Here is a 13063-nt window from a genome sequence, read left to right on the forward strand (position 1 = left end):
GAACCCTGGCCTCAAGCATCACCGGGAGGAGTGTGTACTACACTATAATCATCCCCACCAGTCAGCAGAAACAGGTTTGGGGAAATAGGACTAAGTAACTGTGAATGAAAAGGGGGCTGTGCAATAAACCTGGCAAGTCCCAGGGTGGAAGGTGCACATGGCAGGCCTGACCAGTTCAGTGACTGAAAGTAACTACACAGGATGGTCTGATCACAAGTTCCTAACTGGACAGTTTCTAGCGGGTAGTCATGTCCCAGACCTACAGCTAAAGGTCAACCTTTACTTATGTGAGCTCTGTTCATTGTCCTTATGCATCTAGGATAGCTTAACTTTGAAATGTCAGAGTAATTTTCTTTCCCAGACCCCTTGAAGGCACAATCACAGGCCCCAGAACACAAGACCATCAGACCCCTCATTGTTATCTTGCTTCTGGAATACCATCTCTATGTACAGTGAATGTTAATTATTAGCTATACTGTACCCACCAATGTACAAGAAGTATGTGTTTCTCCATTTTGCTTTTTATCTAGTCCTGGAGATTTCCCTGCTTTGCTTCCTCCTGCCTCCTTAATCTACCACCAATGGACTTAATGTAGCTTCTTTACATTTCTCCTTTGGTTCTAAATGCTTAAAAGGAACAGCAAAACTGCCATTCTGTTGAGCATTTTCTCAACCCATTTAGATTTTACTTCCAGGCACATCCTCAAAATTTGGCTCGAATAAACTCTTACAAAACGTTTCTCAATGTTTGGACATTCTTTTGTGGACATAACCATCGCGCGTGCGCTCTCTCTGTGTGTCTTATATGCACACATCAAAAGCAAAAGAAGTGGGTGGGGTAAGAGGGCTATAAGAAATCTGAGCATGTGAGGAAGACAGGACTATCAGTAACTCTAGCCACCATCTGGGTGGGATCGAGAGGTTTACACACCCCTTTCCCTTCTCCAACTTTTCCCTGAATCAAACCAATTGGTTAACATTAGAATAAAATTCAAATTAATTCTTCACTGGCACTTTTTCTTTTTTTTGTAATAAATATTTTTATTGATTTTTAGAGAAAGAGGAAGGGCATGTGCCCTGAGGGGAATCTAGCCAGCAACCTTTCAGTGCACAGGACGACACCAAAAAAGACATCTAAATATTGGCTGAACATTTTTCCCATTTCATAGTGGAAAACAGAGGCTTCAAGGTCACCCAGGGGACAAGTGGCCAACCTAGGACTTGAACTCAAATTTCCAGTCTCTTCCCACTGCTCTAAAATGCCTCTGAGAATTAGGTGATACTCAAGATAGGAAAATAGTGAACTAGAATCTGGGCAGTAGCAGGAAGGCCCCTTCCCTCAACCCAGACCAGGCCAAGCCAGATGTTTTGTGGCTCAGACACAAAAACTGGGCCATTGGTCATTTACCTAACCTCTGCCCTAGGGTCCTCTGACTGAAATCTGAAGAGGCCACCGGGCAGGGGCAGGAAGCAGGGAGCTGAAGAATGGGGGTGGGGAGTACCCGTCCCACTGGCTACTCCTGGTTGGAGGGGAAAGGGATAGAAGATCTGCTTTTCCACTCTCTCAGGTGTCTTTGTTGTTTGAGTGACTGGATTTCAGAGGCAGCCCCATTTTCTCAAGAACACCGTGCTTCAGTGCCACTCCCAGGATCATGCCAACTAACTCCTGACCCCTTCAGAAACATCTCTTCAGGACTATCACCAAACCTCTCCTTTCTCTGTGTCTCCCTGAGGTCAGGTTTTGGGGGATGTGGAGAATGGCTGAGATGGGGCCCATCCAGCCACTTCCCTTCAAGATCCCGGAGGTGTGATCTCTTCTATGATATTTAGGGAAGGTGTGTGTGACACCTGACCACTTAATCCCCTTCCTTAGACCCTCTTAAGGCTATGGGGTGGAAGAAACTTTCCTCTACCCTTCTAGGTGCTTCAGGCTGGCTTAATAAGAGATGGATTAACAAGAGAAAATAATGGAATTTAATTACATATGTACATATAATATGAGAGAGTCAGAGACCCCACATACATGAGAGGTTCAGAGTCAGCAAGTTAAAATGAGGTATATATGGCATTCTGAGCTAAGGATGAGGTAAGGCACCTTGGGGCTTCAGAGGGGAGCAAGGTCATTGCAGGATAGAGCAGATGTTCAGTAATTAGAAGTTTGCCCTGCCATATAGATAGGTCATGAAAAGTTATTTCTGGTAATAACTCTTATTATGAGCAAGGCCCCAAATTCCAATTCTTTAAGGAAGAGGTAATAGTTTTTCGTGAGCCCACAGGGTCTCGATTACCTTCAGTTCATAATAATTCACGTATCAAAGTGACATACCTTGGGGAGTCCTGTTCTGAACCCCTTCAAGGCCAAAGGACAATTGTTGTTGTTTTTTTGTTTGTGTTTAAGTATTGTGTACAGGAAAGGCTTTCTGAAAGACCACGTAGGGGAGCTGCAGGCCTAGATAGTCCCATAAGGCTTTACGTAGAACAGGGGGGCAGAGGCCAGATTTTTGGGCTAGTCCTTATTATTTGAGGTTCTTAGAGAGTGGTCAGCTCAGAAGTATCACAGAAGGTAGGGTCAATTAAAAAAAAAACACACACACATTTCCTCAATTCTGCATTCTTCTCTAGATAATCACTTCATTATCTTTCCCTTCTTGGCCAAGTTTCTCAAAAAATAGTCCAACTTCCCAGCCTCTACCCTTATCTGCACAGTACACTGTAACATGTCTTTTGCCCTGTATTAATCAGGATAAGTAATCTTAGTTGCTATAACAAAGAATACCCAAGCTCAGTGGCTTAGCATCATACATAATCCATTGTGGGGGAGAGAGAGAGCTCTATCCCATGCAGCATTCAAAATTCTCCACTAACTAGTTAATTCAATATAACTATGAAAATAGGTCAGGGAAGAGAGAGAATGTAAGAAATTTAACAGATCTTAGGAGCCAGAACTGGAAGTGGCATACATCATTTCTGCTTATACTTCATTAGCCAGAACATAATCACATGGCCTTATCCAATTACAGAGTAGACTATGGAATGTCATCTGGCTTCATACCCTACTGAGAAAGCTAACGACCATTTCTCATCATTGTATTGGATGGAATACTCAATTATATTTGACTGTGTTAACCCTTCATTTCATTACTCTCATGTATGAGGCCAGCCCCTCCAGTTCCCTCCTCCTTTGTTTTATTTATATAACTAACACACATGACACCACATGCCAGATACTAATTGCTTTAAAAATATTAACTCACTTAGTATTCATCACAATGAAGGTATGTACTATGAGGTCGGTACTTTTTATTCATCCCATTTTACTGATGGGAGAACTGAGTCACAAGAGCTTAAGTAACTTGCCCAACATCACACAATTAGCAGGTGGCAGGAGCCAGGCTTTTGATCCAGTCAATCGAGTCCAGAGATTTTTTTCTTGACACTGCACAATGCTGCCTCTTTTCTCTCTTTTGTTTCTCTTCTGTTTTATCACTCCCCTACCATCACCGTTGTGGGTTTACAGGGACTCCTCTCACATTTTGTGCTTCAGAAGAATTCATTGTAGGCCCCTGGAGGCCCAGGCTTCTCCTCGTTGCCTTTGCTCTTGGAGTAGGTCTCAACGGCTGGAATGCCCTTCCCATTTCTCTCTCTCTTTAAAAAAAAAAAAAAAATATATATATATATATATATATATATATAAAATATATATATATACATATATATAATATATATATTTCAGAGGGGAAGGGAGAGGGAGAGATAGAAACATCAAAAATGAAAATCATTGATTGACTGCAACCCGGGCGACTTGGAATCGAACTGTGACCTCCTAGTTCATAGGTGGACACTCAACTACTGAGCCGCACCGGCCAGACCCTTCCCATCTTGCTTTCTTTCTTTTTTCTTTTTTTTTTAGGTATTTAAAATAATTTATCATTTTGTTTGTTTGTTTGTTTAAGGTATTACAAATAGTAGTACGTATGTCTCTTCCCCCCCCCCTCACTGACCTCCCCTCCCCCGCCTCCCCTCCCCGCCCCCCCGCACTTGCCCTCGTCCCCTCGCCCCCAGTGTCTAGCGTCTGTTGGTTGTGCTTATAAGCGTGCATACAAGTCCTCCGGTTCCTCCCCATCTTTCTTAAAGACCCCGCGCAGATGTCACCGCCTCCAGAAAGTCCCCCCTAACATTCCCAGGCCGAAGGGCCCCCTTCCACCCTCTGCGCTAGCCAAGGCGGGCCTTAAGCCTTAGGAGTCCCGGAAGGCTCCCGCTTCCGGGCTCGCCTGTTTCACTAGTCAGGGAGTCCAGGGGGGCGCCCTGTCTGGGTCTCACCGCCTCCAACCCCTAACCCACGTGGGATGGCGCTCCGAGAGGTTCTACCTGGAGGTCCTACTGTGGGCAGCTGGGAGGGCCTGGTTTCGCCCCAGTGACACTGTGCCCGCGGCGCCGCCCCACGCCCATGGGTGCTCCCCGCTCCCCGTGAGAATGTGGTACAGCCCGAGGGGCGGCGCCCGGATGCCCGGGCAGTTCCGATTGGCCAGGGAGAGCCGTACCACGGCGGTGGCGGGGGAACAGGTCCCGGACGGCGGGCGGCTGGCTGCGAGGCCGTGGGCAGCATAGCCTCAGGCCCTGCTGGCTTCTGCGCCGAGCGGTGTCCGCTGCCCGCAGGGATGCAGTGGGCCGTGGGCCGGCGGTGGGTGTGGGCCGCGCTGCTCCTGGCCGCCGCGGCCGTGCTGGCCCAGGCGGTGTGGCTGTGGCTGGGCACGCAGAGTTTCGTCTTCCAGCACGAAGAGATCGCGCAGCTGGCGCGGCAGTACGCGGGTGAGCGGGCGAGCGGGCTGATGGACGGATGGCGGGCTGGGAAGGCCCGGTCCGAGCCGGGGGTCCCGGGGACGCCGTTTTCTAGTTCGGGACCGGTGCTGGCTCTAACCGTGCGACTCTCCTGCCCCCGCCAGGGCTGGACCACGAGCTGGCCTTCTCTCGGCTCATCGTGGAGCTGCGGCGGCTGCACCCAGGCCACGTGCTGCCCGACGAGGACCTGCAGTGGGTGTTCGTGAACGCGGGCGGCTGGATGGGCGCCATGTGCCTTCTGCATGCCTCGCTGTCCGAGTACGTGCTGCTGTTCGGCACCGCCCTCGGCTCTAGAGGCCACTCTGGTCAGTGCTGGCGGCGGGCCGGACTGGGAGGCTGGGGGTGTGCCAGGGCCCGTGCCCTCCTTTCTGTTTGGCCAGCCCGTGTAATGGCGCGGACACTCTGATATTCGGTGTCCATCTGATTGTCCCCCGCAGGACGCTATTGGGCTGAGATCTCCGACACCATAATCTCGGGCACCTTCCACCAGTGGAGAGAGGGCACTACCAAAAGTGAGGTCTTCTACCCAGGTGGGTAGGGAGGTTCTGTCAGACAAGTGGCTTCCTTCGTTGTGGTATGCTCCTAGTTGGGGGAGGGAGCCCTGGCATGGGAAAGGGGTGCATTGAGGGACCCTCTCCCTTGTCCCCCATCCTCTAGGTAAGCCACAGGGAGTTAGTTGAGGCAGGACTGAGGGCCCCAGTTGCTTTCCTCTGTCAAAAGGAAACAAAACGTAAGAGTTTCTTGTTAAATGTTGTCTGATTTTTATTTGCTAAGACACTTTTGTACTCATCATATTCCAGCAATTGTTAGGGAAACAGTTGGGTAATCAGAAATGTTTTCATATCTCTAAAACCAAGGCAGACTGTTGTCTTCCCTTTTTTTTAAATCCTCACCCGGGAATATGTTTTTATTGATTTTAGAGAGAGAGGAAGGGAAAGAGAGAGAGAAACATCCATTGACTATCCCCCATACCCACCCCGACTGGGGATCGAACCCACGACCTTTTGGTGTACAAGACAACACTCCAACCAACTGAGCCACACTGGCCAGGCTGTCTTCCTTTTTTTATATAGTGAAATATTTTACATAAAAAGTAGAGGTTTGGATTTCCAACTAAGTCTGAGGTTGTGTTAAAGCACAGCAGGCATTGTAATTGAACAGTTACATTTCTCAGAAAGCCTCACAAACCTTATAACCACCCCTCTGTATCTAACTGGCCCAAATTTAGCTAAATTTCTGCTTGACGTGACTGAGGCTTGGGAATGACCCCTGTACAATGGCCCATAGTCAGTAGGTGCTCCTCCTTGGCTTCCTTCAAGAGGGCATGAGCCAGGTGATGCCACAGAGGAAAATTTAGGAGTCGCCATCTTGGCCTCTTACCCCTCCAGAGAGGGGACTTGGCCAATGAGGTCAGACTTTTTCCTTTCCTTAAACCCTCCTTACCATTAGATAGCCCATGGGCCAGGGAGGGGGCAGCAATGGAAGGACAGGGCTAGGCTCCTCACGTGGGTGCTCCCTCTCCCCCAGGGGAGACAGTGGTGCACGGGCCTGGTGAGGCAACAGCTGTGGAGTGGGGGCCAAACACATGGATGGTGGAGTATGGCCGGGGCGTCATCCCATCTACCTTGCCCTTCGCGCTGGCTGACACAGTCTTCAGCACCCAGGACTTCCTCACCCTCTTCTACACTCTTCGCGCCTATGCCCGGGGACTCCGACTTGAGCTCACTACCTACCTCTTCGGCCAGGACCCCTGAGTAGCCAGGCCTGAAGGAGGACCTGTGGATGGACAGGAGCGGGCAGGCCCGCACACATCCACTTGCTGGAGCCCACGTGAAAAGATGGACGTACAACATACGTGGATATTGAGTTCCTGGTATACAAGTAGGGACATACATGCTTATACTACCAAACACAGGGACTTAGGGGAACATATGGGACACACATTCAGATCATGAATTCCCCATGTATACCAGGGGATCCAGTCATGTTCAAACATAACACAAGCTTGACTCATTAACTCAGGCCTTTCTAGAGCTTCCCTTCCCCCAGTCAGTGCTCTGGAGTTAGGGCTGGTGGGGTATTATACTCTGCCTGGCTTTTACCCCTCAACCCAGCAGCAGTTGGGGAAAGGATGAGGAAGAAGAGGAGTTGCCTTTGGAGGTCCCCTTCACCTGCAGCTACGATGCGCTTTCCCTTGATCTCCCTGTCCTCACCATATGCCTTACCCCTGTTCTGTTCCCCTGCTATGCAAGTCCCTCATGGCCTGTCCCCCACCCTCTCAGCAACCAAGTCAGTTGGGGAGCCAGAAGAATGGAGAATGCTGAGGTCAGGGTCCCTTCTATCCTGAAAGACCACCATTCTTCCCTCAGGAGTATGGTGGGGAGGCTGACCTCAGCCTAGGGCCCACCCTGATGAGAAGAACTGAAGCCCAGATCCAAGGGATCATCCCTGGCCTAGAGAAAAGGCCTTTTCTGCGTGCACACACACACACACCCATCACAGCTTTCAGACACTACCTGCATTTTCTGTCCATCTGACTCTGTTAATAAAGACTTGTTGAACAGTTCCATTTCTTTGTGTGTCTGAGCAGCAAGAAAACATGCTGTGTGATTGAGTTTGTAAGACACTGGCTGACTATATACTTTAGTGTGCACAAAATCACCTAGGAGGCTCATTGACTCTACAGATTACTGTGCCCAAATCCCCAGAGGTTCAATTCTGGATTGAGGCCTTGAGATCAGTATGTTTAATAAGATCCTCTCCACAAGTTTTGAATGTGACAGTTTAAGAAATTCAGGGCTGGATGAGGTATGTATCTTGGTCTTGCCTCTGCTATTGCAGGTCTGGAAATAGCCTTGGGAGTCCTGCCCTGTATGGCCACGAGATGGCAGTGTGCACCCACTTTTGAGGTGAGCTGAAGGAGGCCTAGTCATTCTCCATTTGTTTGCCTCTGTTTCCAGACAGAAGTTTCTCTCCAGTCTGCCTTCTCCAGGACCCCTCACTTCTATGGGGAGGCTCCTGGGGGTGGAGCGCAGGTGGTGTCTGAGGTATTGTAAGAAAGAGGTGCCCTAAGGTGTACTCCCAGGGACCTTGCACTTGCCCTCTTAAATTTTGTGCTCTGGTTGCATCACTTGTCCCATCCTGCTGGCCCTGCTCTGAGGGTAAGGCCCAGATCACTCTTAGAATTCCTGGTATATTGAAAATGAAAGGAACACGATTACAAAAATTGTGTGTTCTAAAAAGTTGACATTCTAATGAACAAAAATACAGGAGACTACATATATAACCACTTGTAAGCAACATCAAGTCTAAATTTGTGGATCTGAATGTATATAAGGTTCAGGCAAGATGGCCAACCTGACATCTGTCATAGCCACCACCATGTTGGCCATGACAGCCTGGCTGGGGCCTCTGCATAGATCATGGGTTGCAAAGTCAAGCATTCAAGGACTTCTCCCACCCTATAACCCAGCTCTGCCTCTAGGCTCATCCCACATCTATCAGGGTGCTCCAGCTCCCCTGTCATCCCTTCCTCCCACTAAGACTAGGTTCCCAGGGTCCTCCCCATCTCTGTTAAGCCCAGAATTGTTTCTTCCCAACTTTCATTTGACACAATCACTCTTAAAACACTTGTTTTCCAGTACATTACTCCTTTACTAGATCTTAACCTGTCCAACCTCTGTTGACTTGCCAGGCCTTAATCCTCAAACTTCTGTCTACACCCCTCCCTGGTGCTTTCAATCATTTTAAGACTAAATCGCATCTATGTCTTCCCTACTCCCAGTTTTATTGAGCTATAATTGACATATAACATTAGTTCAAGGTGTACAACAGTGATATACGTATACATTGTGAAATGGTTTACCACAATAAGTTTAGCGCCTCACAGTTACATTTCTTTTTAAATGAGAATTTTCAAGATCTACACTCTTAGCAACGTTCAAATATATAATGTAGTATTAACTATAGTTACTATGTTGTACATTACATCTCCAGGACTTATTTCTCTTACAACTGGAAGTTTGTGCCTTTTGACCACATTCACCCATATCATCCATCTCAGGCCTCTGGCATCTACCAATGTTGTTTCTAAGAGTTTGTTCTTTTTAGATTCCACATATAAGTGAGAACATAGAGTATTTGTCTTCCTGACTTATTTCACAGCATAATGTCCTCAAGGCTGAATGGATAAAGAAAATGTGATCTATATGATGGAATATCATTCAGCCATAAAAAGGAAATCCTGTCATTTGCAACAACATGGATGGACCTTGAGGACCATCTATATGTATCAACTCCTAATTTCTTGTCTCTGCCTAAACCTCTTCTCTGAACTCCAGATATCAGCTTCATATATCTGACTGCCAACATCTCCACCTGGTTGTCTAGTTGGCATCTCAAACTTAAAATGTCCAACAGAAACTGATTTCTCCCAATCCTGTACCTCCTGCAGGCTTTACTGTCTCCGTTAAGTATACCTCCATTTACCCACCTGCCCAGGCCAAAAGCCATGGAGTCATCTTGAATACCTCTTATCCTCTCACATCTCATATTCAGGGCATCAACAGAGCGTGTCAGCTTTATCTTTGAAACATTCAGAATCTAACCACCCTTGTTCAAGCTGTCAACATCTCTTGCATGGATTACGGCAATGGCCTAATTGATCCGCATGCTTGTGTGCTATGTGGAGGGTTCACCACGCAACAGCTAGACTCAGCCTTCCACTCTGTGCAGACATTTCCATCGGCTTCCCACTCACTCAGTGTTTTTACTGCCTCCAGGAACCTACTCCAAGGCCCATGTTACCTCTGATCATATATCTCACCACTCACCTCAGCCACCCTGTTTAGCCCAGTGGCCTCGCTTTCTTTTTGACACATCAAGCAAACTTCCACCATTGGATATTTGCATCTACTATTCTGCCTGCAATGTTCTTTTCTAGGTATCTTCCTGGCTCTTTTCTTCCACGCCTTCCCAATTCAGTTCCTGCTCTGAGTCCTTCCCTTAATCTGTGAATTAGAAGCCCTTCTGTGGTGGTTTTTAAATACCTCCGTAGCCTGGCCAGTGTGGTTCAGTGGTTGAGCATTGACTTGTGAACCAGGAGGTCACAGTTCAATTCCTGGTCAGGGCACATGCCCAGGTTGCAGGCTTGATCCCCAGTGTGGGGCGGGCTATATACTCTGGAGTTAGGGCTGAGACTGATTCTCATCATTGACGAGAAGGTGATAGAAATGATTCTCATTATTGATGTTTCTCTCCCTCTCCCTTCCTCTCTCTGAAATCAATAAAAATATATTTTAAAAAATAAAATATCTCCGTAAGTATTTTTATATTTCTCCCTTTAAGAGATGAATCCGAATTCCCTTACCCTTGAATGTGGGCTGGACATAGTTATGTTGTTGGGTTTTTTTAATATATAAAAATCTCTACCCTCTCCCCTCTAGTCCCCCAGGAGACTCCCAAGCCATGTTTGTCTGCCTCTGCACATTCAGTGGTTCTCCACTCTGTGGGCTCAGCCTTAGAGAGGGCTTAACTGCCCCAGAACTCACCACATGAAGCTATGTAGGGGAGGGCATCAATACTGGCTGGATCACCAAGGCTTCCTGGGGTTGGGGGCGGGGGGAGGGTGTCTGACACTCAGGTCTGAAATCCGAATGGGAGGACCCTGGAATGAGCCAAAGATGTGAGCAGGACTGAGCCTTGGTGTGGCCGAGGGTGGGTTAAAGAGAGCAAGGACTTAGGACCACAGTGGGATCCAGGCTGGGGACAAAGGTAGAGGCTGGAGATAGGGAGAGCGAGGGTCACCCTGGTCTGAGAGGAGAGGACTGATTGGGGGGAGGGGAGAGGAAGCAAAAGTCACACCTGAATTTCTGCCTCTTGGGGAATCTTGGCCCTGGGAGGAATCTTGCCTCACTGGGTATGAGGTCAGGGGATGATCCTCTGTGCTGGGTTTGAGTTTGACAAAGCAGTTTCACACCCATGCCAGGTGTCATCCATACAGACATATGTTGTTCTCACACGACATCACCTCCAGGTGGCCCTCCTGCTTTTGGTAGGGTGATTCCCTTAGATACAGGAAGAAACTGGGATATGTATGAGGGTGCCAGAGAGGAATGGGGTCCACACTGCTCAGAGCAGGAATTGTGACCTGCCATCAGGACCCCCAAATAAGGAACAGCATCTGGGGATAATGGGGGATAGGGTAGGCCTGAATCAGTGGGCAGAAGGGGTCTGGAGATACAGACTAGGGAGTCACACACATGGGTGAAGATGGCCAAAATGCTGATCACTGTTTAAATGTGTGATGAGTATCACTCTTTTTTGTATATGAGCTTGAAGATGTCTGTAATAGAACGTCCAAAGAGCTTTAAAACACACACACACACACACACACCTGAAGAATAACAAAGCAAAGCCCGCCTGGCTTGGCTCTGGTTGATCATCGACCTATGAATCCCGGTCAGGGCACATGCCTGGGTTTCGGGCTTGATCCCCAGTGTTGGGTGTTCAGGAGGCAGCCAATCAATGATTCTCATCATTGAAGTTTCTATCTCTCTCTCTCCCTCTCCCTTCCTCTCTGAATAAAAATATATTTATAAAAACCCTGTGTGGCTGTGTATCTCCATGTAGTATGTGTACCTGCGGCAGGTATGGAATCAGTCCGTGCAGAGACGTACAAGTGTGTGTACATAGGTGTGAGTCCACCACCATAAGCACATAGTGTGCAAACTGCAGCACTGGGCAGAGCACGGGGAGAAGTTTCAGTTCTGTCCAGGCCTTCCACACTCACCCCAACATCCTGCGGAGTGATTCACCTCATGAGCACAGCCATGGGCGCTGTAGTGTCCTGCAGGATCCCATGTAACTCAGTATGTGAAACCGGGCAACCGTGTGCCTGACCTTTGACAGGGTATGTTGGTGTGTGAACACAGTTGTCTGTGTGTGAATGCCAGGAACTCACTAAGTGTGGGTGTATGAGCACCCTGGTCCCCAGTCCAATAGCAGTAGATTCCTCATTCTCTTTTTGCACGATTCCCACCTGCTCCCCAGCGCCCCCTCCCCCGAATCTGGCTGTGTGGAAGGTGGGAGACACCTGTTGGGGGCTGGGAGCGGCAGAGCCCACCGGGGCCTCTCTCCTTGCGTCCCCGCCCGCCCTGCCCCGCTCCGGTCCCGCCCCCGCGGCCTCTCCTCGCAAAGCTGTGTGAGCGCAAGGCGGCCAGAGGAGCGCACGGCGGCAGGAGCGCACAGTGGGAGACCCAGCGCGGGAACCGAACGGAGGCAGGGGCCGCCCCAGAGGCGGGCGTAGAGGGAGAGCCGTGGAGACGCCGGGGGCAGCGGGCCGCGCCAAGCTGGTGAGTGCAGCCGCGGGGTGCCAGGAGCCAGAGAGCAGGCGTCGAGACCCCTCCGTCCCCTGCCCACCCTGTCCGGGGCTCTGTGCCCGCCAACCCTCTATTCCTGCGCTTCGACTCCTGGGTTCTAGTTCTCTGTGTCTCTGCTGCGTCTGTTTTCCCTGTGTCTGTCTGTCCCCTCCACTGCCTCGCCGTCTCTCTTTTTAATCTCTTCTGTCTCTGTCTCCTGCAGCGTCTGTCTTTCCCGTTCTCTCTCAAGTCCTGTCTCCCTAATTGTCCCTCTGTCTCTGTCTCTCTCTGTGGACTGCCTGTTACTCAGATCTTTGATATTTATCTCTTGCTCCCCTCTTCCTCTTACCTCCCCTGTCTCTCTACCTAGTAACTGTATCTCTATCAATCTCATCTCTGTCTCTCCATTCTTAAATCTGCCTGATATCTCCATCTTGGTCTCTCTCAGTCTCTGTCTCTCCCCACCTTTGTCTCTCTGTCCCATCTTGATTTCTCTCACCTTGTCATATTCTCCTCTCTCTCTCTCTCTCTCTCTCTCTCTCTCTCTCTCTCTCTGTCTCTGTCTCTGTCTCTCTGTCAGATGGCTCTCTCTCACTGTGCCCCATCCTCTCTCTGTTTCTTGGTCCTTGTCATCCGCTTTGGCTCAGTCTCTGCCTGTCCTCCATCAATGCCCATTCCTGTCTCCTTGGCTTTGTCTCTCTTGCTCTGTCTACCTCTCTGTCAATCTCTGAGAAAGCTATCTTTCTGTCCTTTTCCTTATGGCCTCCCTGCACTTCCCTGAACCCATGACCATCTCCCCTTGTGTTGGAGGTTGCAGGGGCAGCAGAGCCCAGCAACCGTAATGCCCTCTCCCACAGGCGGCCCTT

General features: G+C 49.1%; 1 protein-coding gene across 1 annotated transcript; it reads left to right on the plus strand.

Annotated features, from left to right (window-relative positions):
• The first annotated feature begins 4522 nt into the window (after nt 1–4522).
• Nucleotides 4523–7408, plus strand: SIGMAR1 (sigma non-opioid intracellular receptor 1). Its single transcript, XM_079789987.1, has 4 exons — nt 4523–4809; nt 4944–5144; nt 5277–5369; nt 6367–7408. Exons 1-4 carry the CDS (start codon nt 4659–4661, stop codon nt 6591–6593), a joined length of 672 nt encoding a protein of 223 aa, XP_079646113.1. The 5' UTR covers nt 4523–4658; the 3' UTR covers nt 6594–7408.
• Nucleotides 7409–13063: the final 5655 nt, after the last annotated feature.

Source organism: Cnephaeus nilssonii (assembly GCF_951640355.1).
Source record: "Cnephaeus nilssonii genome assembly, chromosome: 14".
Classification (NCBI taxonomy): Eukaryota; Metazoa; Chordata; class Mammalia; order Chiroptera; family Vespertilionidae; genus Cnephaeus; species Cnephaeus nilssonii.

Bases quoted from the DNA above. Each gene is read 5' to 3' on its own strand.
- SIGMAR1 (XM_079789987.1), top strand. From the start codon at position 4,659: ATGCAGTGGGCCGTGGGCCGGCGGTGGGTGTGGGCCGCGCTGCTCCTG. The intron at 4,810-4,943 runs GTGAGCGGGCGA...TGCCCCCGCCAG, and splicing joins GCTGGCGCGGCAGTACGCGG to GGCTGGACCACGAGCTGGCC. The intron at 5,370-6,366 runs GTGGGTAGGGAG...CCTCTCCCCCAG, and splicing joins AAGTGAGGTCTTCTACCCAG to GGGAGACAGTGGTGCACGGG.